At 43.1% G+C, this 27,210-nt stretch overlaps 2 protein-coding genes across 2 annotated transcripts; one reads left to right on the plus strand and one right to left on the minus strand.

Annotated features, from left to right (window-relative positions):
• Positions 1-276: 276 nt before the first annotated feature.
• On the minus strand, positions 277-4,370 carry LOC109485324 (aminoacyl tRNA synthase complex-interacting multifunctional protein 2-like). The gene is made up of 4 exons (XM_019788877.1): positions 4,146-4,370; positions 2,536-2,706; positions 1,947-2,184; positions 277-1,468 (listed from the first exon to the last, which is right to left on the minus strand). Exons 1-4 carry the CDS (start codon positions 4,284-4,286, stop codon positions 1,068-1,070), a joined length of 951 nt encoding a protein of 316 aa, XP_019644436.1. The 5' UTR covers positions 4,287-4,370; the 3' UTR covers positions 277-1,067.
• A 317-nt stretch (positions 4,371-4,687) lies between these two features.
• LOC109484582 (nucleosome-remodeling factor subunit BPTF-like) lies at positions 4,688-26,537 on the plus strand. The gene is given in 26 exon segments (XM_019787908.1): positions 4,688-6,224; positions 9,282-9,487; positions 9,730-9,861; positions 10,122-10,264; positions 10,545-11,863; positions 12,049-12,175; positions 12,527-13,762; positions 13,764-15,021; positions 15,391-15,538; positions 15,834-15,996; positions 16,290-16,518; positions 16,872-17,038; positions 17,460-17,672; positions 17,908-18,024; positions 18,370-18,453; positions 18,862-19,135; positions 19,631-19,821; positions 20,512-20,550; positions 21,431-21,516; positions 22,053-22,167; positions 22,608-22,718; positions 22,925-23,139; positions 23,386-23,559; positions 24,108-24,300; positions 24,477-24,561; positions 24,931-26,537. Coding segments are annotated over 26 exon segments (8,442 nt in total). The 5' UTR covers positions 4,688-5,004; the 3' UTR covers positions 25,128-26,537.
• The last annotated feature ends 673 nt before the right edge of the window (positions 26,538-27,210 follow it).

Consider the following 27,210-nt stretch of genomic DNA (forward strand, 5'->3'; position numbering starts at 1 on the left):
ATGGCTCTCATCATGCCGTGTATTAAACTGATTGTTGTGCATATTTCTACAGCATAGATATGAATGTACATATAAATGGTGCAATATGCAATAAAAGTTGCAAGTTTTTCAATGCATGTGTGTAGCTGCATGCACAATGGGAAATGCACATTGTACATCGGCCATGTTTCAGTGTTCCCCAAAATGCACTACAGTATGTAACTACTTACATGTTTTGTGCCTGTTTTCAGATAATGTCTAAATGCACAACAGCTGTTGCAAGGAATACACAAGTCATTTAGGAACTCTAATATCATATTTAATATTCACTTTTTATACCCTAGTAAACAAACCAGTCACCACTCTCATGTTGCTGTTCTAGGGGTGCATGCAACCTCACACAAGATTACCTGCCTGACATTTTTATCATATAAATGTCAAGAACATCAGATTCTGTAATGTGTTGGTGCTCGATCACATGCAGAGAAGAGAATTTAGAATACAAAATTATGTGCTTTGAATCACACAAGCATATCTTGATGAAAAAGACACATCATTTAGCACAAGGTTGAATCTCAGCTCACTACATGTTTCTTTGCCTACTACATGTAATACAATGGACCACTGGTACAGGTACATGTAGCTGAGATATCTGGACCCAAAATGAATACATCTGCTAAAGCTTTTGCTACACACAAGACTTGGTCCAAAGCCCAAATTTCAGACTCTAGCATTTTTCCTTTGGGAGAGTACCGGCATTGTTGTCTTAACATTTAAACCAAGTGACTCTGTAGAAATCTAGCATCCATTGGCACAGTCCATCTGTATTGTTACTTTAATTTGTTTACCTACATGTTCAATGATTGCTTTGTGAAACTTCTGCCAAGATGTTTCCATCCATGAAGAAATAAATGCACAATTGTAAAAGTCCTGTTTTGTCAATACTTCAGCTGCTATGGCAGAGGGAATTTCTGTACCCATTTTTATCTTGTAGCTCTTTGTTAGCAGACATGCAATAATTTGAATTGGAGACAAATACTAGTACGTGGTGGGTCCAATTTTCAACACATGGAACCTTGCAGAGTCTGTTATGACTGGGTAAGCTTCAGAGCAGGCTGGAAGGCTGGCTGATCATTACAAGCCTGCAGCCACCTTTTCACATTAGCAGGCACCCCCGCAGCCTGGCCTGTCTGATGCAGGGCTGACCACATCACAATATCAGCTAGGGTTAACCCACTCCCAACCAACCAATCGTGCTTCCCCAGCCGAGAGTTCAACGACCTCAGGGACGCTGCCCTCTCCTTGTTGTTACCCATCAGGACCTGGGTGCTGGCCATGTCTACCCAGGTGTCGATTTCGGTGGCGGTGACGGGATCTTGGGAGTCGTAGCTTGGCTGGAGGATCCGGCCCAGATATCTGGCCACGTTGGACTCTCCGTGGATGGGGGTCTGGTATGCAGCACTCATCATCATTTGTGGTGAAGGTTTGACTGGAAAAAAAGATGTTAGACTTTTCAATTGACATGATATTAAAAACCCTCCTTTGCATCAGCATGATTGACTGTAAGTTCATCACAAAAGAATATAAACATGAGAATGAGCTCCTTTCCTAAAATTTTCCAACCAACGAGCAGTAATCATAAAATTGAAACCAGTGTTCAAGCCAGCTTGAAATTCTTTCCCATCATCTCAGTTTTCATCAATGTAACATCATCAAGCAACCTTAAATTTTGTCCCTCTGAAATGCTATTTCCTGCATGCATTTTGAGGGGCAAATCGTGTTTGTAGACTAAGCTTAGTTTATATGCTAATAACATCTCTTTCTATATCTTTACACAGCAATTTTTTGTCCATCAAAGATGGCAGATTGGGTAAAATTATTGTCCATGAGGAGTACCCAAAGTCCGTGAAATGATGGAAAGATGGATGCTGGCAAGAACACTGTTTGAAACTTTCCTTATTTATTACCATCTTTCCAAATGAGAGTGATGGCCAGTTGGAAGTCTGTTCTGTTCCTCAGGTCAGCCCTGATGCCGTTGCCCAGGCACTTACACAGGCCCTCGGCTACATTCTCCACAGAGGAGTGGACATGTACTGAACCGAAGCACCTGAACTGTTGCTTCAGCTGCTCATACAGGATGAACAGGGACAGGGGAGGGGAGCTGGGGTTGGTGTTGATGACAATATCTCGTACAGGACCCTCCAGCTGGAACATTAGAAGATTATGTTGACTCTTACGTCACTGACTACATGGACATGTTTCTGTCATCTGCACACTAATCTATTAGGAGGCCCTATCAAACTTCAAAACCCTGTTAACATCTAAAAGTACAACTGCTTTAAGTAAACAAATGCAGGTATGCCTGTAAGAATGTAATTTAAGTACATAAACTGCATAGGCTAAATCTACAACATTAAGCACACAATGAAAAACACACAATGTATATGTAGCGTTACATACCAACTAACAGGAAAGTGGTGAGCAAAGTTTTCTCTACGAAAAAGGTTCTCTCAAATGACAGGTACATTATCTAAATTCTATGTTGCCATTTCTTACTTGTGCTTGTCCACATGCAGCACCTGCGGTAGTTCCTGACACCTGCTGCTTTACAGATGCTGGCAGGTGCTCCATCATTGCTGCTACTTCTGCCTGCAGGGCGCCCAGGTCTCTCAGGATGTTCTCCTGCCTCTGTTCCAAGGCTTCAAGTGCTTGGCTGCCACTGTAGCTCTGAAATAAATACAAACATGTGGCCATTGTTAAGCTAAATCAACCCTTGAAAGCAGCAGCTTTCTGAGGATTTAGCCTAATTATACACATGAATGGGCCATCAAAACACATGCAGGTAGGTATAATTGCCTTTTAATAATGCTGAACAAGGTGTTAATAACAACTGTAACTTGTAAGCACTATAATTAACAATCTAATTTAGCAAGCACTGCAATGGCACATTTACTTGTAAAACATGTCACAATTGCAACACCACAATTTCAATCATTTAGAAGCATGGTAGCCACATATGACTGACAGCAATTCTGTACATACAGATACACAACTTGCTTTCTTACCAAACCTTCACCATGAATTTTCTTCAGCATGAATGCATTGAAAACTGCACAGTAGGCAAACTGCTTTCTTTAAGTTAACAATGCTAAAAATACATTGCATTGGTAAACTGACTTCTTGTAATACTTTGACAATATGAGCTCTGCACATTATGCTGAGCAAGATTTCATTTTTGTTGGACAAAGACCACATGCACATCTGCCATATTAAAAAACTGACAGGCCAGTCCACAATGTACAACATGCTACATGACAAAAAGGTACCATAATACAATATACTAGTACATGTAATTCTATTTCTTAACAATAACATGAAAATATCAATGCAGAAACAATGGCAAAAGCTAAAGTGACTTGCAACTTGCAAGAAATACTGTATTGCCAATATGACATATTGTACCATTGGCATTAGGGGCACTGTCATAGTCTTTGTCCATGTCAACTCTGCAACGTACATATTTTTCTTATTTGGGGCACTACTGTCTGCCTTGTGCTTTCTGTTGGGTTTGGGCTGTGGTACAGGGAATATCAACAGAACATTGTCATTGACAGAATGCAATGATCATGAATTTCATGGATTTTCAGCAAGCATCAAATTCCAAACCATTAACATGAACAATGAGCCTGCATAGCAAAGCTACATTCATCATAAAATAGATTTTTTTTTAATAGATAGTACTTAGTAGCCAGCTATCTCTAAAGCTCAGTCAGAGAGCAATTTCTACATTGCAATTGAACAATAAGGTGACTGACTTACTTATTCAAAGATTTGGTATGCACATGGAGGTAAAAGAAATATCTTCTAACTCCATGGTATGCATAATGCAATTTGTAATCAATAATTTGAAGTAGTAACTTGGGAGGGTTGGATGCAAAATTTATTTATTCAAACCAATAAACCTCATTGACAATCAAGCCAGTGTGGTCTAATCTTTGTGAAACTTACATACTAAAATGGCCAAGTCACTATTTTCAACGACAGCTATGCTACAGCGCTCTTTCAACACTGATTCAAATCTTACATCACATAATTTTAGCTAGCCCATGTACCAGGCGGCCACAGTCTGTAACACGAGTAGCCGGTTTCTGGCCAGAAATACATACCCCTCTTTGGGCACTTTTCGGGCCGTCCTCTTGTGCTTTGTGTAGATTCTTCATCTTGTACATGCACTTTGGGAGCTCTATGTTGTTAAGATCGTCTAATTTGTAGTACGGCGCTGCTTTGTACATAGGAATTCCGCTCATACTTCTGCTCCACTGGCCCGACTTGGACTGACAGAAACGTGGCTGAAAGGTCGAAGGTCAATACTTAAGTCAACTCTCGGAAAATCTCGCGTGAGTACATGGTATTAGGATGCGCGTGCTACTAATGATGCGGTTGTAACGTGTGCTCTGATTGGCCCATTTGTACCCGCCGAAGAATTGCGGAGCGCAAGATATGGAGGAATGTATTACATTTCATTATTATGTTACACATTGAGTGATATGAAATTGACAAATCTAATCTATTTCAATAGCAGAATAGGTTTACAAATGCTTATTAGACCGAGGGACGCAGCTGAAAGCCAGTGCCGGTGGCGATGTCAGGCAGGCTATTTGGACCAATCATCGCTAGCGTTACTGTTCCTGAATATCTATATGTTATTTTTCATAATTGTCTAATTTTTGCCAAAGTCTCCAAGTTTGGGGAATTTTGAAATGGTAAATAGTTACAGTGTAGATGTAACGTTCACGCTGATGATCAAGTGGTTCCAAAAACCTCAACATTTGCTAGATTCTGGCGCTTTTAGGTCACGTGATCAAATCATTTCAGAAATGGCGGCTTGCTACAGTTCCAATATGGAGGACGGAAAAACAGAGCGTGAAAACGGCAGATAGACGACAGCAGGACAGTAAACAATCGGACACAGGGACCCTCTGCACAACCGAGGTTTAGCTGGTACGGTTCAAATCTGGGGCCGAAATGAAGCGTGGCAGGGGGCGCCCGCCCAAAAGTCCCTTTGTCTCAATCGATAGCCGAGTGAAACGGTTCAGAAGTGGCCGTGGCGGCGGCGGAGATGCGGGAAGCAGTGGCGGGACGCCGGCAAGTTCCCGGTCCAGCACGCCAGTCCACTCGGGATCCTCCAGGACCCCCTCCCGGGAGATGCGGAGCCGGGCCCGCGAGGCGGCCCAGAGGAGCAAACAGCTCATCCACGAGGTGATGAAAGTGGTGGGTGGTGACGATGAGGAGGAAGATGTGGACGACTTGAGCGACGACCTGTCAGAGGAAGAGTCGGACGAGTCCGACTACGCAGAGTCTGAGTCCGCTCTCAGTGTCTACTCCGAGAGCAGCTTCAGCACGGTCAGCAGCTCCAAACGGAGGTACATCCGTCACCCCCGCCCCAAGTCCCCCGTGGTGTTCGATGATGAGCGGGAGGTCCCGCCCCTGACCCTGCCCAAGTCGGGAGAGGATCTCCTCCTCCCCACAGAACACCTGATGGACGCCATCGCGGTGTATGAAGTCATCAGGCACTTCAGGATCATCCTCCGAGTGTCACCATTCAGGTTTGAAGATTTCTGTGCCGCACTTCTCAGCCAAGAGCAGTGCAGCCTCATCGCGGAAATCCACATCGCACTGCTCAAGGCCCTGATTCGCGAGGACGAACAGAACAGCACGACATTCGGTCCTCACGACCTTAAGGACAGCATCAATATAAAAATGTATTATCTTGATGCTATGACATGGCCTGAGCTAGTACGCTGTTACGTGGAGAGTGACAAAGAATTTCGGGATGTCTTGCCCTCCTGCAGTGGTCCAGACTGGCCGTATGTGCCATTAGATGACAAGCTGAAAGTGCTCCGCCTACTGACTGACCAAGTGCTTGTGTCCAATGCTATACGTGACTATATTTACACGGAGGGTACTGTCCAGTATGACGACCACTGTCGGGTATGTCACAAATTGGGTGACCTCCTGTGCTGTGAGACTTGCTCAGCTGTGTACCATCTGGAATGTGTGCGGCCGCCCTTAGAAGAGGTACCAGAAGATGATTGGCTGTGTGAAGTCTGCGTCGCCCATCAGGTGGGCGGTGTCACGGACTGCGTCTTGGAAGCGGAGAAGACGGGCCAGATGAGCCGTCAGGAGCCGCTGGGCTACGATCGCCACGGACGAAAGTACTGGTTCCTGTGCAGACGTGTCGTGGTGTAAGTACAGTTTGATACACTTGTAATAATGATAATTAATATTGATATTTTTTTTCAGGAAGGAAGGTGCAGCTTACTGCTATACTGTTGATAAAGTTAAGATAACTAATTGTTCTTTTGTGAATCCAGGTGCTCTAAAACATTCAAATAAACCTTTTTGAAAAAGACCATTAATTTTTCTCATGATCAGAGGAGTATTTCTTTGACCACCCCTGTTGGATATTTGAGTGGAATAGTCCAGTGGTGTTTGCCACATGTCTCATGGTCATGGCTGATCCTCAGCAACTACATGTGTGCATTCACAAGGCCAGGGTAACACTAAATCATACAAGTCTGAAAATCCAGCATTACCATAATCTGTATCGTTCTGATGAAACTGCAAGAGTGGGCAGGTGTTCTCAGGTGCTTCAGGTGTTATCTTCCCCAGAGATTATGAAGCTTTATATTCAGAGACAAAAGTGTAATTAACTATTAGGGAGGTTTAGTTTGCCCATAGCCAAAGTCGAATATCAAACTAAAAGTCAAAGTCTCCAGAGACCAAAGAATGTTTATAATTAGAAATTGATCAACATCAGACCAGATTAGAGAAGATTCTAACACAACACGACATTCAACAAATGTTGATTAATATTTTAACAACTTATATCTAGAAATATAGGTACATGTTACCTGTTGTGAACCAGCACAAATGTGAAAGGTTATCCAGGGTTATAACCTGTTAGGATAGTGTGCTTTTTGTATCACCTCATCAGCATAATTTATGCAGCCTGATCAACAGGTTGCTTCCAACCTCTGGCATGATAGGATAGTGATATCTTCAAAAGGAAAGCTCGAAGGAATACACAACTGTTTATTTATACGTATCTTGAACATGTATGTGAATGTATCTTCAATTGCCTTGGAGCAAAACAAGACTGTGAGAGATAGTGTTACAGTAGGCTACATCATGAATATTCCAACTTGTCAAAAAGACCATACTGATGAGGTTAAATTGTTTAAACTTGAATGTAGAAATAGCACATACTCTGAAAATACTCATGAAACTGAAACAGGATTCTGGAAGGAACAAGAAGATATGGATGAATGCCTCTTATGCAACATCTTTTATTATATAGACGCCCTTCAGATCCGCTCAGAAGATCATGACGAATAATATTATTATGACACTCCTGCTGGTAATGTTTACTTTAGCAGCGCAGGTGTCCACAGCAGCAGACTCCTCAAACAGCAGGGTGGTAAATTGAAGATGATATTTCTGCAATGTGCTTCCTGGCTGAAAGACATATTCGCCACGGAGCTTTACTGTATATGGGATGCCAGTTTGGAATACAAAGTGGTTTTCCAGTATTTGTAGTCCAAAGATGAATCAGGAGTTTATGGTTACTCACAATGTGCAGATCAGAATGCAGCTTTTATTTGTATTACTATTAGTAACAGTATTGCCCGCTTTTATGAAGGTTGAAGAAATGTGAAATTATCCATTTGACTTTGGTAATCTGTTTAATCAGAGCTGTAGTCTCAATACCACAAGGGAATCTGGCAAGGACCTACCAGATTTTTGACCTCTTAAACCAGCAAGTCATACATTACTTATAATATGCTGACATGGCTCAAGTCAAGAGGGCTTGAAATACTGGGTGCATATGCACGTCCTCAAGCAAAGGCAGTGCAGTCTTTTTATTGCAATAATGCCAAGTGCTATTTTTCTCGAATATACATTGTATAACTTGCATATATTATGTAGAATGTTTCCAATACGTGTACTCACTATATGATGTAGATGTACATGTGTAGGTCATGTACATTGTACTCAAACATTATCACTGTTAAGCCATGGCTCTTCCTAAGGCATTCTTTAAATTCTATAACATCAGTTACATGCCGCATGACATACTTCATGCCAAGCTGATGTAATGAAAAAACATTGTGGTAACTTTGTTTTCAATATGCAATTTATACATTGCTGAGCTTCTACTAGTTCTACTAGTGATTTAACTTGATTATGTTTGTAAAATTGGGACATTAAAGAAATACAGATATACCAAGATTGAATGGTAATATGTTGCAGAGCTCAGCATTAAGGAAGGGGAAATGTTCAATTTTTCATGATAATTTTTTGGTCTGTAATTTATCTGCGTACTAGTATGCTATGATATGCATTTGACAATGTATGTCATTTTAGAAACATTATGTGTTCACATAGTCTAATACGTGTCACTGCCAGTCATTGTCATTCCTCTACCCATCTATTCTGTCCCAATTTCCTAAGTGTGTCATCAGTAGATATTGGCATTCATGCCATACACATGATGAGTTTCAGGTTCTGAGTGGTACAAATGCAGGCGTACATGTACATGTATGTAGGCGTTGAAGAAGATAGTCTGTGGCAGTCTGTGATTGAGTTAGTTTTGGTTCACATGGTTTGGAACTGAAAGGGTGTGGTCAAAAGGAAATCTTCTCATGCTTCGATAAACATTAAGTGTAAGTGAAAGGTGGTATGCCAGGTATGGTTAGCCTAAAAATGACAACAGAATGTAGAATAGTGATTTTGCATCAAGTTAATTGCATGGATATCATTTAAAGGGAATGTAATTAGTTGTGAAGATTTTGGGTTATTACTCTGTTTACTAGTACTCTAGTCTATATCGGAATATTTAAAAAAATGTAGTTCCTGATGCTTCAGATCATACATAGCGCAGATTAAGAATCTACATTGAATGATTTGAATGCTTTTCATGGATAGACTCATCCTAATGCAGTTATACATTGTGATATTACATTGTAGATATGCAGATATGCGTATTCTGGACTTGATAACTAACTTACTTTACAAGTAGAAGGATATCAAGGATATGCATCAGATAGCTAAACAAGTACATCTGATTCTGCTTTTAAAACAAGTCTCTGTAAATGTCAAAAAATGTTGTCTAATCCATAATGGCATAACAGTGACAGCCATGGCTAAATTGTACCTGTAATATGAAATAAGCAGTTGCATGTGACCTGTAAAGGTACAGTGTAGAGTTACTGTTGATGGATTACATGTTGTTACTACAGGGAGAGTGACACAGAGACCTGGTACTACAGCACCAAGCTGCAGCTACAGGAACTACTGGAGACACTGGACAGTCAGAACTATGAGAGGGACCTGTGCATGGCCGTAGAGGAGACCAAGGACGAGCTGGTCAAGCACATGGACGTCACGGAAAGACTGACCAATGAGGCACGAGGAAACCAACGCTCCATCATCCAATCCTCCAATGGTAGGTGTTGTAATGCAAATTAGCATTAAAAAAATTGTTTTGGGATATCTTTTTGTTGCAGTTGTTTAGGATTTGAAAATGCAGAAGAAAAGTATTTCAAGACCTGGAATTTATGTTTGTTAAACTTATATGCATTTGTAGACTTTTACCCCTCCAGATTCTTGGTAAGGTTATACAAAGGTGAAGTATCGTTTTATCCATATATAGAGTCATGTTGCTTAAACTTCTTGTCATTTAAACAGAGGAAATTGAGAAGCGTCTTGAGGAGAAGCGAAAACTGGAGGAGGAGAAGAGGAAGAAAGAGGAGGAGGAGGCCATGAAAAGACAGGAAGAAATGAGAAAGAGGGAGGAAGAATTGAGAGCCCGTCAGATTGGTAAGAGTGTGTCATTCTTCTTCTATCTACAAGACACAGTTGTTTTAAGATTTCAATAGAGTAGTTACATGTATTCTACGTTCTAAAAATACTTCAATAATTCAGAAAAATTGTTGGATTTTTGCAATGCTTATACATGTAGCCAGTGCATACACATGAAGCCTTTTACGAAGCACCAGCTGCGCATGCATGTGTAGACTTGGTACACTTAACAGTGACGGAATCTGATGAATACTTATACAATATACTTTCTATCATAGCCTCCAGTTTAGAGCAGCTGGCCCAGATGACTACACCTGCAAGTGGAGAAACTGGACAGGTGGGACCTGTAGCACCTGCAGCAGCTGTGACACAACCCGGGGACACTGCACCTGCATCAAATGACATCACAGCTGTCTCACAGGTAAGGGGCAGACAACAGAATTTATTTTTCGATGAGAAGTCCTTTTCTCTGGATACAACACAATGGGACACAATGTGTCATAGAAGAACGGTTCTGGTTTGATCCATTAAAACATTGTATCATGTTTGTACCAGTTGTATGTTGTATGCAAAACTTTGTGCCGTGTTGTCCTTTGAAATCGTCGGGCACTTGAGTGATAGCATTCGAAAAGTTGTGGGACAGTCTGAAAGATATCCCAAATGCAAGCTATAGAAATTTTTTTCCTTTCATTTTAACTTAGCAGACAACCACAGAAGAGACCACCACTACTACCACATCTTCAGAGACAACTAAGATGGAAGTAGCAGAATCTAGCCAAGAAGGCAGCACTGTCACCTCCAGTGTCGTACAGGTCACCCAGTCTGTCACCACCACCGTTACTACCGTCACCAAAGTGGAGGAGACCAAAGTTGAGCAAAAGAAGGATGCAGATTCCCCGCTGTCTTCAGCGGAAAGTGTCTTGGAGAAGAAGGAATCCTCACCTGACAAGACAGCTGAAGAAAAGGAGTCCAGTGGCCCTACTGTCGTCAGCTTACAGTCCATACGCAGTGATGTGAAGGAAAGGCAGCTGGATGTGACAGAAAACAGCTCTGATGACAAGGCCCTCCCCACCTCCGGTACAGCCACGTCACCTAACACTAACCCTGTACCCGTAACTTCTGCGCCAGCATCAGACACCAGCCAGCCGGTCCAACCCAAGGCGACGGTTATTGTCATGAACAAAGACGGGACCAAAGTTACGTATGCCATCCTCCCTAAGGGCACGAGCACCAGCAGTACGCCTGCTTCAGTGGCTAGTAGCACCTCAGCTACAACTCTTACAACAACCGGCGGCTCGACTTCTGCAGATGGCAACCAGACCCAGACATCCTCCTCTTTGTCTACTTCTACCACTGTCACCACAGGTTCTGATGCAGACACACCCTCCAGTTCCACTAATTCTAGCCCACCTAAAACCCGCATGGTCACGCGCTTGCAGAATCCGGAAAGCAAGCTGAGCCAGCGACTGGCTGCTGCTCCCGTGGCCAGCACGGCCAACCTAACGGGCAAGGGCGGAGGTAAGGACTCCATCCTGGTCATCAACGCACAGGGAGAGATCAAGCAGATCGACGGGAAGGGCTCCAGCATGGTCAACAACCTGTCCAAGCCCAACCTGTTCCGGTTGGGACAGGAGGGGAAGTTCCGTATGTACGTGAACCAGTACACGTCCAACCAGCTGGCGCTGAACAAGCACCAACACGCCGAGGACAGGGACCGGCGCCGCGGCCTCACACACAAGTTCTGCCTCAACACGCAGCAGGAGTTCAAGTGGCAGGGTACGGTACACGGCAACAAGGCCCTGACAGTCTCCACACTCCGCCTGACCCTCGTGCACCTGGAGAACTCCATCCCCAAGCCTTTCCTGCACCCGCACTGGGCCACCTTCCGCACCAACTGGATCAAGGCAGTCCACATGTGCACTGCACCCAAGGAGTTTGCCCTGGCCCTGTCCATCTTTGAGAGCGTGGTGAAACCATGTGTGCTGCTGAATGTATGGAGGGACTCCCTAGGACATGTCAGGTAAAATAAAGCTGTTTATGACTAAGCTTTCTGTGTATAACGTTTGGTTCAACAGTTTGATTTGCAGTATAGATATATCTCTCAAAATGTCCGGAAACATAGATATATATCTTGTCTTGAAACATCTCTGTCCATCTTTATCTCCCTGTTTGCTCAGTTGTTTGTCAATAACTTGAATCACTCAGGTTGCAGCGGGTTACAGCTCTGGAGAAGGACGACAAGAAGAAGAAGAAAGACCAGGGAAAGTTGTTTGAGGAGGAGGAAGTTGAGAATCCAGTCTATGTCAAGTACACCATCCCTCTGAAACACCAGGTTAGATAGGATAGGTTCCTTTGATTTAGGCGGTATTGTATTGTATATAGGACTGAATGATACATTTAAAATCTAAAAAAAGTGAAAGAATACAAATGTGTATTTATACCATTAATGTCAACTCCTGACAAAAATTAACAAGCCTGGGACAAAAAGGAAAGATTTTAACATCCTTGTACATGATGTGTTCTGTCTCACCATTGTGACATCTGTAGCTGTTTCAATATTGTATAATTTCTAAATCAAATAAGAAAAGTTTGGTGCTCATTGATGTCGTGTGTGTCAAATTTCTCTTGCCATTTTAATTCTTGTTTTTATATCATTTTTTTTGCATGTCTGTCTTCTATGCAGGTGTGGAAGTTAAAAGGAGAGGAGTACCGTATCACAGGGATGGGGGGCTGGATGTGGTTAAGTTCCACCAGGACCCCACGCTTCCAGCCTGCCCTCCCCGTCCCAGACACAACCAAACCCCTCCCGGGCATCAAGGATCCCGTCCCGGAGTCTTCTGTCAAGGACACAGATGCTGCCGAGAACTGCCTGGATGCCAAGGTCAAATCTGAGGAACCAGAGATCTCTCCTGTTAAACAGAAGGGTAAAGATGGAGAGGAGCCAATGGATGTGGACGTTACAAGCACGCCTGTGAAGGAGGAGAATATGGAAGTCGATCAGGACTCCCCTGCCAAGAGGAAAGAAAAAGCAAAGGTCAAAGTCGAGACTTCGAAGGGGTTGAAGCGGAAGGCAGACTACTGGGAAAAGGGTCTCGGGATTGAGACAATCAATGTCAGTGAAGGGTTGAAAAAGCACCTGCTGTACAAAAAGCTGAAGCCAACCAAACTGGACGGTTTTCTGGACAGGAGAGAGAAACAGTTTGACCTTGAACAGAGGCAGATCCTGTCTTCGGGGTCGCAGGGCATCAAGATCGAGGGACAGAAAGTTGAGGTGAAAAAGGAGGGGAGTGCAGCCGCAGGAGCAGCACAGTCTACTACAGGGTCGTCTGGAAGCCAGGCATCTGTTGCCAAAACAATGACATCGCCCGCTGCTGTCACCACGGCAACTGCATCGCTGACCTTGCCTGCATTGTCGACCAAGGTTGCCAAACCAGTACCTGCACAAACTACTGTAAAGGCAGCTCCAAGTCCAGCCACCCAGGCCAGCTCCCCAGATAAGCCAGCTGTCAAGTCGGGCCTGGGGAGTCCTGAAGGTCAGCCCAAGACCTACGAAAGTGCATTTAAAAACTTTCTTGGGATTCCCGAGCCCATCGCAAATGGAGAACTGAACTCCTCTCAGTCTCAGATGAACATCATGGTTTCCAAAGGAAAGGAATCAGGGTGTTACCAGTGTTACTCTCCCTCCTGCTTGTCAGGTGTGGGGTCTTGTTACTCCGCTTTGTGTCGGTGGCAGAGACATGTGGCAGGAAGTCATGTGGAGACTGACAAGGTAGTTTCCCCTGAAAGGACTAAGCAGCTCCTCTCCCCTGTATCAGGGAAGGCAGATACAAACACAGACACAAACACAGACCCTGACCCTACTTGTGGCAGAAAAGGTGTTCCGAATGGGTCCATTTTGGACGGGATGGTCTCCTCCAGGGGGTTCTTCTCTCCCCGTGAGCGGAGCGTCGTCGCTGTTGTCCAGCATTGCTAGTCAGTCTAAAGGGCAGGTCCCAGCAGCCGGCAGCACTGCACAAGCCGCCTGCACAGGGGCCGCAACACAGGGTACACATGCCGTGCCTAGGAATGTGCCAAGCACCAACGTGGGACCAACTTCAGCCTTTCCACAAGGCAGCAGCAATTGTGCAAGCCCGGCCGGCACAATCCAGGGATGTGGGGGGAGTGACAACTCTTCATTAACAAACAAAGCGCAGCAGGCAAGCACGCAGTCGTCGACCTCTGTTACAGAGAGAGTCCAACCGCCGTTAACAAATTGTGTTGGCTCCACTAGTCCAGCAAAGACCAAAACTACAGCTGCCCCTGCCACAGCAACAACAAACACAGCAAAGTCTCTTCCATTGGGAAATGGGGTTAGTAGTACGGTGACAACCGTAGCAAGCGGTGAGGGTGTGGTAAGAACAGTTCATACCATAACCAAGTCTGTGGTGAAGACCACGACTCAAAATTCCACGCACACAGTTGTAAGGACTCAGCAGTCGGGCACTGTCGCTCAAACGGCAACAGTGACTAGCACAGTGGCTGCTACCACTGTCAATGCCACAAAAACTGAAACTAATTCCAAAGTACTGAGTAGTGGAATTGCAAGCAAATGTACTTCAAGTGTTGCCACTTCTCAAGCATCCGCCGCGCAAGCATCGCTTACTGTTAAGAAGTCCGACGGCCATGTAACGTACTCGACCACAGGAAAGGTGTACCTCGCCAAGTTTACCAGAGTCAAGAAGAAAAAGAGTCAGAAAGTATTACTGCCAAGTAGTAATAAGTTTTCCACACGAGTAGGGAAGAAGAGTATATTTATTCTTCCTCCTCAAGAGCTCAGGAAGCTTGCCAGGCGAGGGGCAAATAAAGAAGTTGCATGCTTCAAGTATGATGCCAAAATGGTCGGTGCCCACTGGCCGTACTTAGCTCCAAGGCCCACTTTCCGGCTTGCTTGGCGGTACCATGTGCAAATACTGCGTTCGCTGTCGTCCGTGGCCTCGCTGATACGAGTCCTGTGGGCGTGTTTGCGTTGGGAGGACATGAGTATCAAACCACCGACGGGAACGTCCAACACGATTACAACAGAAACAGAAATCACGACGACAGAAATCACCAAGAGAAGAGACGTGGGGACGTTTGGTCTACGGTCAGAGTACTGTGTGAGGAAGATCATCTGTCCAATCAACACACCTTCTCAAAAAGGTATGGTGGGAATGGTGTAATAATAAATATATATCCTGTAACATTGAACTCGAAACATACATGCCTACATGACACTGAATTTTGTAATAATGTACCATGTACAATGTCTGTAATTCACTTTGTCTTCATGGTAGGACAATTTCCTTGGTGTAGCAAAATGGAACTTACTCTTCAAGGTGGTTGCAAGGGGGCAAAAGACGAACGATGAGCAGCAAATTCCGTCAAATGACAGAAAGATGGATGTTGGCTAGAGCATTGGTTCACAGAGCCGTGAAAACTGTAAACACAAAAGTACGGTGAAAAAATAGAAATCACAGTAATCACAGAAAATGCAAACTAAAGATGAATTTTTGTGTTGGTGACCTCCAGAAACCCACCGTCCCCAGAGGAAGGGGCTTCGCTCCAGTTCCCAGACACCCAAGACTGAGGCCCCCCAGCCCAGCGGACCTATGGTGATAGAAACCTGGGTACCGGAGGAGGACCTAGAACTGTGGGAGATCAGACAGTTTGCTGAGAAGTAAGGAGATTTTTGGGAAATAACCTTGGTTTTTATTATTGATGTGTATTTCATTAGCATTACCTAGGATTAGAATGTACATTGCATGGTTCGACAAGTTTTCAAGTATTAAGAGTGATGTCTGTTGTTCCAGGCTAGAGAAACAGCAGGAGCAGGTATAAGTATTAAGAGTGATGTCTGTTGTTCCAGGCTAGAGAAACAGTAGGAGCAGGTATAAGTATTAAGAGTGATGTCTGTTGTTCCAGGCTAGAGAAGGAGCAGGTATAAGTATTAAGAGTGATGTCTGTTGTTCCAGGCTAGAGAAGCAGCAGGAACAGGCCCGTCAGAAGGTGGCTCAAGCGGAGGCTGCGACCAAGGCTGAGCAAATGAAGGCCCAGCTGGAGGTCCAGCTGAAGCAGCAGAGACAGGCCATGCAGCAGAAACGTCTGCAGGAACAGGCTACCAAGACCAAAACACAGGTCCACTAATACACATTTGTTTCCAGGCTATAAAATACAGTAATTTATGACTTGTTCACGGCAGCAAAATTTCACAGTTTGAGAAAAATGGAGCTTTTCACAGAACTACAAATTATGTTCACACTGGCATTAGGTGCAGGAAAAGGAAAGTTGGCCATGGGTAATGATAATTTCGTGGTACAGAAGTGACCATAAAAACCATGAATAAACATTATTGTAAAAGTACTGTGAAAAAATCAGGAATTTTAATGTAAACTGATAATTGAGTTAACAATTGTTTCCCATCTCTACAGACACCGCAGACTCCACAATCCACGCCGAAGGTTGTTACAGTCTCCATCACCCCTGAGCAGATGAAGTTGGTACAGTCCGGCGGGGCGACGCCCGTCACCAGCATCACCACGGCGACCACCGCGGTGGTCCAGACGCCCACGGGCGTGAAGAAGGTGCAGATCCCTGTCCGCAGGATCATCACGGTGGGAGGGGCTCAGGCCGCGGCCAGGGCGTCAGCTGCCTCATCAGGTGGGTGGACTTCTGCAATACCTAGGAAAACCATGAGGGGGCTCAAAATTTAGTCATTTCTAGGTCTCATCAAAGGCATATGAATGGTTTATTGCAAAAGATATTTGTCACATTACATTGGGACATTACAATTCAGATGAGACATACTGTGAAACACAAAAGAGTTGCGTTCCCAAACGTTAGCATCTATAGCAGCGACACGTGTGCTGCTGTGCAATGTGAACCAGTCAGAATTGCCATGAGGAAGGTAACAGACGGTCACCGAAACGTTGGCTGAATAAAAGCACTTGGTTGTGTAAAATGAGTCTCTTTATTCTATTATTTGACTCATGTATTTTTGCATTGTCTTCCAGGCATTTTGGGAAGCACCAAGACAACTCCAAGTCTTCTGCCTGCTGTCTCCAAGCAGACCTTCCCACCTTACCCGAGCCAGGGGGTGACAGCCACCCTGTCCACCACCCCCACATCCACAACAATGGTACGGCTCCCCATCTCACAGCTGCAGCAGGCTGGAGGCAAGGTAGGGGCTGGAACTAATGTTCTGATGTTGCCCAATAGAGAGACCCCAAAGAGCAAACTGAAAAGATTGGTCCATTTTTATTGTTATGAGAAATATGCAATAGTAGGCCATACCAATTTGAATCGTTGGTTCTTGGAAAAAAATACTGGAAAAACTTGATGTAACCAAACTCTATCTGAAGACCAGGTCTATTACATGCCTTGGTACACTCAGTTTTATAGAGTGAATACTGACAAATTGAACTTTAAAGTTTCCTCTCTGCCCACTGCTGTTATCATGTCTGCCTTCAGTATTTTTACCTTGATAAACTAAAGGAAATAGATTGGTGTGGCCCAGGATTAAAAAAAAGAAAGCAAAAAATGGAATGTATTTTGTCAAAATGCCATGAAAACTGTGTTCTATTCTCGTCCTGTTCCCTCAGATTCAGTTCAAGACTGTGACAGTACAGGCCCCAGTCCTGGGCCAGGGCCAAACACAGGTCATCCAGGGTCAGGGTGTGTCAAGTCAAGGTCAAGGTCAGGTGCTGCAGGCCCACATGACTCCGCAGGGCGTGCTCCAGTATCGCCTGATCAAACCCACAGGCCAGGCAGTACAGGCACAGGTGGTGGCCAGCACACAGGGACAGGCTGTACAGGTAAGCCTGTGGGAAGGGTGTTCTGAGAGGGGTAGGGACAGGCTGTACAGGTAAGCCTGTAGGACGGGTGTTTGGGGGGGGGGAACAGGCAGTACAGGCACAGTTTGTATCCTTTGTAGTAACATGGATACCAATGTGATGACTACTGCATATCAGGAATCATTCAGTACACTGACCATATGCTAGGATTTGATTTACAAGTATGAAAGATTGATTTTCTTCCTTTTTTTGCCAGTCCCAGACTGCCCAGATCCAGGTGCAAGCAGGTACAACCAGCCAGACGGTGCAGGTGCCTGTCCAGACACAGCAGCAGGTGCAAACACACCCGCAGGTGGTGGTCAAGCCCTCACAGGTCAGTACAGCAGCTGCATAGCACTGACGATTACAGTTTGTACAGTGCATTGTTGTACATCGTAGATGTCTAGTGTCAGTGCTGGTTTGTTTCCTTGACAAGTACATGTACATGTATGTGCTTGGTACCATTTACTTTCAAGGTCTCTAGTTCACCATTAAGAGAGTCTGCATACATGAATAAAGATTAAAACATGAATATGTAGTTTCCTTTTGTGAGGGTCAGTTGGCTAGTAATGCGATTTACAAAACATTTATGAACCTACATGTTTTCTACATACAATGTACAGTATGAGTATGTTCATATGTTTTCCCCTGCCATGACTTCTTTTGCTCTTGTTCCCAGAGTGGTGCTGTGCAGGGTACAGTCCAGGCCCAAGGTCAGGCTGTCCAGGGACAGCGTCTCATCCTGCCAGCTGTCAATACTCAGGTTTGCACACACTGTTTATACTCCTGGTGACAACCATTAGTACTTGTTCCACTGTATATGGTAGAGATAGTCCCATAGCCTTTTTCAGGCCATAGGGGCAGGAGGTTGTTAATCCACTGTGTCAGTCTAGGGCACAGGTATTGGAAGGTGGAGCCCATCCCTCTTCTGTCACCAACTGTTACCTCCCTACCAAAGTCAGGCACCCATTTTACACCTGGGTGGAGTGAGGAAAGTGATGTAAAGTGCCTTTCCAAAGGACACAACCAGGAATGCCAGGAATCAAACCCATGACCCCTCTACTTGGCATTCGATGCCACGTTATTTGACTGTGTTGAGCTTTAAAGTGGTCCAGCTGCCACCTTTTTACAACCTGTTCTGATTCATCCCCAAATATACTGTTTCCCTCAGGGTGCTAGTGTCCAGACCAGTGCGGCCTCTGTGTCCGGTCAGGTGTCTGGTCAGCCGCTGCAGGGCCAGGCCACGGTGTCCCAGACCCCCGGCATGCAGACCCAGCCGCTCAAGATCCAGACTGCCCAGGGCCAGACCATCGTGTTACAGCCACAGTCCCTGGTCACTCCGACTGGACAGGCACAGCTGCTCCCTGGTCAGCAGATCTTCAGGGCCACCATGCCTGACGGAACGGTCAAACACTTCATCATCACACCCAAGATTGTCACTCAGAGTAAGTCAGACCAACCAACTGTTCTCGTGTAAGCCAAATGGTATTCACATGATGAACACTATTTCTTTAAACATGCTCAATGCAGTTTTAGGGCTTGAAAAACAGATTTGTCAAAGTCAATATTCTATTTCTAGTCACTTATCTATGTACTAAGTTGAAACAACATTATCCCAATATCGACAAAAATTGTGACGGAAAATGGTTACTAGTAGAATCCTGGGCTGATTTTTAGTGTATCATCCAGAAAATAAAGGACTCATCTTGGGGCTTGTTTCTGTGCCGTTTAAATGCCCAAAGTATGAAATTTTGATGCAAATGTGCTAATGTGGAAAAGTATGTGTCAATATCATATAGATCGCCTTATTCAAAATATTCCAGGTTTGCCATTATGAAGTCGCATTGGATGCCTTTCATGGCTCCAAATATCATACAGTACTGTGGTTTGGTTTAGTTTCTGAATATTTTTCTTGTGTTCCCCCCCTTCATCTCTTGCAGCCGTGCAGCCGACCACCAGCACACCGCAGCCCATCAAGAACGTGGTGAGCCTGCAGACGCCCAGCGTGCAGCAGAAAATCCTGCAGATGCAGCAGCAGCACCAGCAGCAGCAGCTGGCCGCCATCGCTGAGGCACAGAAGAAGGACAGGGAGCTGCAGCAGAAATACCAGCAGCAGTTGATGCAGAAACAGGTAGGGGGCTCTACTTGACTTAAAACCGCATTGCCAGATAATGAAGAAAGTAAAAAGAAGTAAGTAGTAGCCATTCCTAGCAGGACCATGAATAGTGCAACTTTTACACAATGTACTTATTGTTTGTTTTATTGTTTTTGTTTGTTTTATCTTGTTTTTATAGTAGTGAAGAAAGTAAAATATGATTGCTGTTTTAGTCAGATACATGTGCGTTGTGAATACTTAAGTCCAAATTCCTGTGAAGTTGATTGTTTGTATGGATGTTTTGGTTGAAAGGAAAAGGGTAGTAAGGAATAAGCTTAACAGTATCCACTCTATAATTTTGACCTGCATAGTAGATAATGTTGTTGTATCTACATTTCCATGTGGTGCCCGAGCTTGTGTCAAACGAACAGATCAGCTGCATACATTGTAGATGGCAGGACAAAAGTTTTACTAGTTAAAACCTGTGTAGACATGGATTATCATATATTTCCTGATAAACATCACTTTTTTTTATTGTCCGGTATTTAGGGTACCCTTTAAATCCATCAGAAAGAGAGAAAAAGCCAGGTTTATTGTGGTTGCTTGAAATTTCAAAGACTGTTGCGTAGAAAGCAAAATATCTGCCTTCTGTACCAAAAAACATAGCGTGGAATTTAGTAAAAGTAGCACACACATTAATCCTACTCTTATTTCTCATTTCCGGAGCTTTCTGATTCACCATTGGCAGTTGGAAAACAAGCAAAGGTACGGCTGAAGTACAGGTCAAAACATGCCATCAAAAAACAAATTTACCAACAACATCAGGCCTAAAACTGTATGCAGGAAGGACGACTACTGAAAAAAGACAAGGCCCATGTTTTTACCTGTAGTTTGAGTTTGTTTTCTTTTAACAGTGTGGATTTATTTGAACTTTTAGAATTGTGAAAATTCTACGTTGTAGCATGCCTGTAAAGTGGCCTGATATTCTTTTTTCACTGACCCTGTGTGCAGTGCACTAACACATCCGTGATTGTAGTGAAAAAATATTTCAATCCACTGCTAGGAAGAACCCTTGGTATGCTTGTAGATGTTTATTTGGGCAAAAGTTCTCTAAAACTAAGACAAGGGAGTCATTAAAAAATCACAGGTGTTTGCAACCTAGTCAAAAATATTTCAATCCCTCTGATGTCACAATATGGTTTGATTCTGAAAAATTATGTACAGAAAATAGGAACCTTTTTAAAGTTTGTGCTTTCCAACTGTGACAAGCTTTATCATGTTGTACATCAAGACTACATGTGCATGCATTTTGTACTGTATACATGTACATGTACATAATACATATTATGACTAAGAAGACACTAGTTGTACTGATAAAAAAAACTTCCTTAAAACTAAAAGAGATGCCTATTGACTTACTTGATAAGTATGGTCTACAATCACATTTTGGACAACTGCAAAAGTATTTTAGTTTATGTTAATTCCATGCCTGAAAGGTATTTCATTGTGTAAGATACTAACACTAACAAGGTTAGGCAGTTGGAATACATCTTCCCTTGGTAAGAAAAGATCTACCTTGCATCTATTGTGTGGTTTTCGAAGTAGACTTTAGAAAATAGATTTGTGCTTGGTTTTGTTCGCACAGGTGCAAATTAAGCAGAACAAGTTGATCGAGAACCTCCGTGCCAAACAGAAGACCCTCACTCCAGAAGAGAGGGAGGACAACCAAAGGTGGGATAGCGGTCCTATAGCATTAGGCTCAAAATTCTTTTTCTGCATGTGAAGCAGGTAACACTGAAAATTACCTGTACCAGACAAACTTTACCTGCACCACTCAGAATTTTATTTTTTTTTAGGAAGTATGGATCATACGAAAAACTATTCAGAAACCACTGCCATTACTTTTATCACTTCATTCAAAACGTAGACGATTCCATTCAATTACACAAAGGAAAATGTACATACAGCACTCCGATGTAAACCCAGTACATGGACCAGTGCAGGTTAGGTGCAGGTAGTCAGAAATACCTGCACAGCTAAAAATTTTACCTGCAATTGATTGGTATTTCATGCCCTATATAAATACGCCCCCACCCTCCAAAAAAGCTAGTATGAAATACATGTTAGCAGGTGATACTTCCCCATGATTTAAATAATCATGTATCTGGTAGACCCAGCTTATACAAGAAATTCAATAAAATTGGGTTGCAAAATGCTCAGTGTGAGAGATGTTAAACCATTGTTCTACCCCCCTCCCCTCCCTCCAGGATGATAGTGTGCAATCAGGTCATGAAGCACATCCTGGACACGATAGATCGCGAGGAGAAGGCCGACCAGAAGAAGCGCAAGAAGGAGGAGACAGCGGAACAGAAACGCAGCAAGGTCAGCATCTTGTGTACAAATGTAGCTTCATGTCATACACTCTTTCGACGCATAATTTAAGAACTGGCTGGATTCCGTCTCAGTGCTGTCATTGTCCCAAAGCTTCGATTAAATTCTGCTCTGTTAAACATCTTTTTACTTCCATGTATGGAGGTATTGTTTTCTGTGTGTCTATTTGTGTGAATGCATGTGTTTGCGTAGTCATTGGGCGCATTGACACAAAGTTAGGCCAAAGGTCTCAGAAAAGGCTATCTTATTTGCTGCCTTCAGTCCCCTGCTGTATGGAAGTTCAAAAACTCTTCAGTATCTCAAAGAGTTATCAGATCTCAACAACAGAGGTATGTGCAGTTGCAAGCATTGCTGACTCTGGTAGATAGTATAATATAATGTATCACTACGTATGGTACAGTAAACATTGAAGGATATCATTGGTTTTACAGGCCATGGCTCTGAAACTGCAGACAACGCTCTTCAAGCACAAGGAGCAGCTGAGGAAAGACATGCTGAAGAAACGTTCTCTTATGGAGAAGGAGATCACAAAGGAAGTTCAGGTAGGGGTTAGTGTCTTTGAATAAGCATTCCAAATATATAAGAAACTAAAGTGTATAAACTGGAAAGAAAATTTTAAATTACACAAGAATGAAAGATAAGAAATAAGAACTATTGATGAACTAAGATGACAGAAGAAAATTTTCTATAAAATTACAAATATGTAAAATACAGGTTTTTAAGAAATTATTGCTGATTCTTGATGCAGGATGAACTGAAACATGAGCTTAAAAAGAAAGGCCACAAGAGAAAGGGGAGCGAGACAGCCTCCTCCGGTCTGGAAGACACACCCAAGAAGAAGAAGAAAGCAGAGAAGTCTGCGAAGACTGAAGGGAAGTCTAAGATGATCCGAACCAGCCAGTCAGGGAGGGACAAGGACAGGAAGCTGTACTGTGTGTGTAAGACACCATACGACGCAACACAGTGAGTACATGACTTGTACATGTACATAGATCAGTGTGTCTTTCAAAAGGACTCCTTTTATAGTCCATGTATAGACTACATTAAGTTGGCTAAGTCATAGATGGTGTTTGGGGTTTACTCTAAGTCTTGTACAATAGTGGAGATATCCGAGTTTTTAGATATAAAATTACATTGAACTAGACCTAGCTGATAAGTGAATCACCCCACGAGGCAACAGAAGCAACACCCAGGCTCTGATTTTCCCAGGTTCTACATCGGGTGTGACCTGTGCAGTAACTGGTTCCATGGCGTGTGTGTGAACATCACGGAGAAACAGGCAGAACAGATGGACTCCTACACCTGTCCTGACTGCAGCCGGCTGACTGAGGATGGAGAACAGGAGCTCTACTGTCTCTGCAGGACGCCTTACGATGAAACACAGTACGTCTGCCACTGACTGAAGTGGCTACACACTTATCATTCTTGTGAATGTTTAGTTACATTTTTGTACCTTCACCAAGAAGGTTTTGTTTTCTGGGAAGTGCTTTTGTTTGTTTGTTTGTTTGTTTGTTTGTTAACAGCATAAGTCAAGAAGCTGGATCGATCTTAATAATATTTGGGTTGTACTGGTGTGGTATGATAAAAACTGTAAATGATTAGACATTGGGCCCCTTGTGGCTTTCCACAGTACCGCAGTGGAAGTTCTGGTTTTGATAGCTCATGTTCTAAACATGCTAGTGTATTTCATCCATGAGTAGTTTCATCAGGCTGGTACATTTTGTACATTACTGCGTGAAGAGACTTTTTTTACACAACCAAGTGTTTTGTTCATCCGACATTTCGGTGACCGTCTGTCACCTTCCTCAGGGCAAATCTGACTGGTTGTGTTTAGATTCTTTTCATTCAGTGCTGATGTATTTGTTATGTGTATTATGATAGGTTTTAAAGTCAAGAGAACGTTGAGATTTACTTGGTGCATTTTTTCCCAGGTTCTACATCGGTTGTGACCGGTGTAATGACTGGTTCCACGGGCGGTGTGTGGGCATCCTGCCGGCCGAGGCAGACGAGATCGACTACTACATCTGCCCCAACTGTCAGTCATCCAAGGACATGCAGATGCACAACAAGTCTCTCAGCGACAAAGACACGGACCAGCTGAAACGACTTCTCAAGTCCCTACAGGTTGGCTTAGTAACAACACTAGTTTAAAGTTAAATCTTTTCTTCCAGCACAAAAAAAAAATTCTTCTCGCCCAGAGCTTTCGACCAGTCACTTTGGTCTTCTTCAATAGTAAAGTACATACATGCATGCAGAGTAACTTTGAAATGAAATGTTTTTTGTAATGTTTGTTTCTACAGTCTCACAAGATGGCCTGGCCCTTTGTAGAGCCAGTGAGTGAACTGGAGGTACCAGACTATTATCAAGTCATCAAGGAACCAATGGGTGAGTACTGTAATTAAATGTGCTCAGGTAGTTGTGTGGCAAGAAACTTGGCATGTTAGCGTGAACGTTCTTCCATGTTAACTTGGTAGTTTACATAGTACATATTAGTATGATAGTCAGAAGTTTTCACGTTCCCTTGGCAGTTAGTACAGATTCAAGTAGGATAGTCAAAATGTCCTAAAATTTTCAGACTCCAATCGGGATCTCTTTTTCTGCCAGATTGTAATGTCTACCATGACATATACTCCGAATAAACTATTATTCTGTCTTACACATGTATGTCAACTGTCAAGACTGTTTGCTTGTAGTGTAGTTTTTCTGCTCTCAACCTGCTGATATTACATGTTCTGTCCATTGTTCTTTGTGCAGACCTGTCAACAGTAGAAACACGGCTCCGGCAGAAATATTACAAGACCCTGAACCAGTACGTGGCCGACATTTCCAAGATATTCGACAACTGTCGCTACTACAATCCCAGCGACTCGGCATTCTGCAAGTGCGCCGAGGTTCTCGAAGGATTCTTCCTCCAGAAACTAAAGACTGTCAAATCTCGCTTAGGAAGCTGAGGGACTTTACATAACATGTACAGAATTTTTGATATGGTTGATGAATTGGTTGAAAGACGTTAGCGAGAGACGGTTGTAGAGAAATCAGTTTTATGATAGTAAGATTTGTATTTGTGGCCTTTTCATGTTGATATAAATGTATATTACTGTGACGTGGAAAGGAGGAATCTATAGAGGTTGTTCACTTTTGTAACTGGGAAAAAGGAAGACGGAGATGGCAAGATGTATTCAGGATGTGTGAAGAAGTGTGAAAGTAGAGGTATTTATGTGAAATTGTTTGTAAATAAAGCTGCATTATGAATGCTTTTGCTGTAGGATATTGCTGCAACAGGATAGCATATTGCATTCATAGCTTAGAGATGCAATCTGAGAAATTTTGTGGAATGTCGACCAGTTTTCAAACTCCAAATGCACCTTTGAGATGGGAACTTTGTCTACCAGTGCCAGATATGTACTGTATTTATTGTCGACATTATTTATACTTGTGCAGTCAAATCCAAAATGATGGGACAATAGCTGGCCTCTGAAGACAGCTTTGAGTTGAACTATCAAAAGTATTCCTGAAGCTAGAAACATCTCACTCTGGTTTTTGCTGGGCAAAGAGGTACTTCTTCTAACATGTATCAGCATTTGTCAACTCTTAGTACTTTTGGACACTAAAATTGTTTAGCATCACTACTCCCTTATGTCAGTGGCACTATGTTCTGTTACAATGAAAATCCAAGGACAAAACATTCTCTTCCTCAAAAAGCATATTATTAAACAGTACACATACTTGTACACAGTTACCTGTCAATTTGGAAGAAAACTGCCTTCCTTTTCTGGCCAAATTCTGTTCATCTCACTGCAAAGAAGTACAGGCCCCAATCTCATGTTCTGTCTTTTCGGGAAAGTCTAGCCAACAACTTTGAAAGGAGAGCAAATTTTTTAGCAAATTAATTGTCAAGCTCTTGCAAAAAGTGCTGTAGATATGAGTATTGTCCAGAGCATGATGACACAATGTGGTGTCAGAGGTGCTGCATATGAGAATGTTCCAAGGAGGTTACCATTGTATATCATATCCATATACTATGGTTGACACAATAGGCCATGTAAATAGACAGGCATTGCCTTTGCACTTGTCTGTACTGGGAAGTTGATATGTTCGCACCAGATTGACAACAAAAACTGTTGTATTGTATAGTTCCTTAGTTATGTGAAAATTATGGTTAGACTTTTCTTATTAAAGTACTTTGGCACAAGCAGCTGGTATGTGCCAAATTGTTGCACAGTCATCCAAAGGCATAGATTAGATATACATGTAGCACATAGCTTTATTCTTCTGCTTCTCATTACAAAGTCGTTATAATTAAAGATACCACTTTTTCTTTCATTTTGTATGAAGTATGTTTAAAAGCTACAATAAATGTTACTATAATATGTATTTCCTGTATCACAGGTTATTGCCATTATGGGTAATTTTATCTATGTACGTCACTACATGTAGGTTTTAATCGCAAATGACTGAGGTGACGTTTTAATGGGTGTGGTGTAGGTGAACCCCATATTTCATAATACTGTTTACTGACCTACAGCATTAGCCTGAGTGTCAGCCTTTTTAGCTTTTGTCCGCTCCCCACGATCCGCTACCTCTCAGGCTACTACAGCATAACGTGCAAACTTTGCATGGTACTTTAGACTCCTCATCAAGTAATGTTTTGTACATGAGAAAGAAAATGAACACAACAAACTAAGGACTAACGTAACAAATTAAATTGCCCCTTTTCGTGTATCATACATGTTTGAAACAGCATGTTCCCGAAGAAGTTACATGTAGTTTGGACGCCTAGAAGTTTTCAATTGGTGAGAAAAGCTGTGGACGTGACCAAATTTTCAGATGGGTAATAGCTACTGGGCCATAACCCATGTCAGACGTGAGACTGATACAGTTCATTAGTTAGCGTGCACTGCCGGTATGTGGATAGGCACACGGTGATAGGCAGGTACAGACCCAGTAGGCCAATGGGTCACACCTGTACGTCACATGACAATGTTAACCCTACCTAGACGGGGCTTTTTTTGACATGGGGGGACCGGGGGGGGG

The sequence above is a fragment of the Branchiostoma belcheri genome, unplaced genomic scaffold (assembly GCF_001625305.1).
Source record: "Branchiostoma belcheri isolate BF01 breed outbred unplaced genomic scaffold, Haploidv18h27 scaffold11, whole genome shotgun sequence".
NCBI lineage: Eukaryota > Metazoa > Chordata > Leptocardii > Amphioxiformes > Branchiostomatidae > Branchiostoma > Branchiostoma belcheri.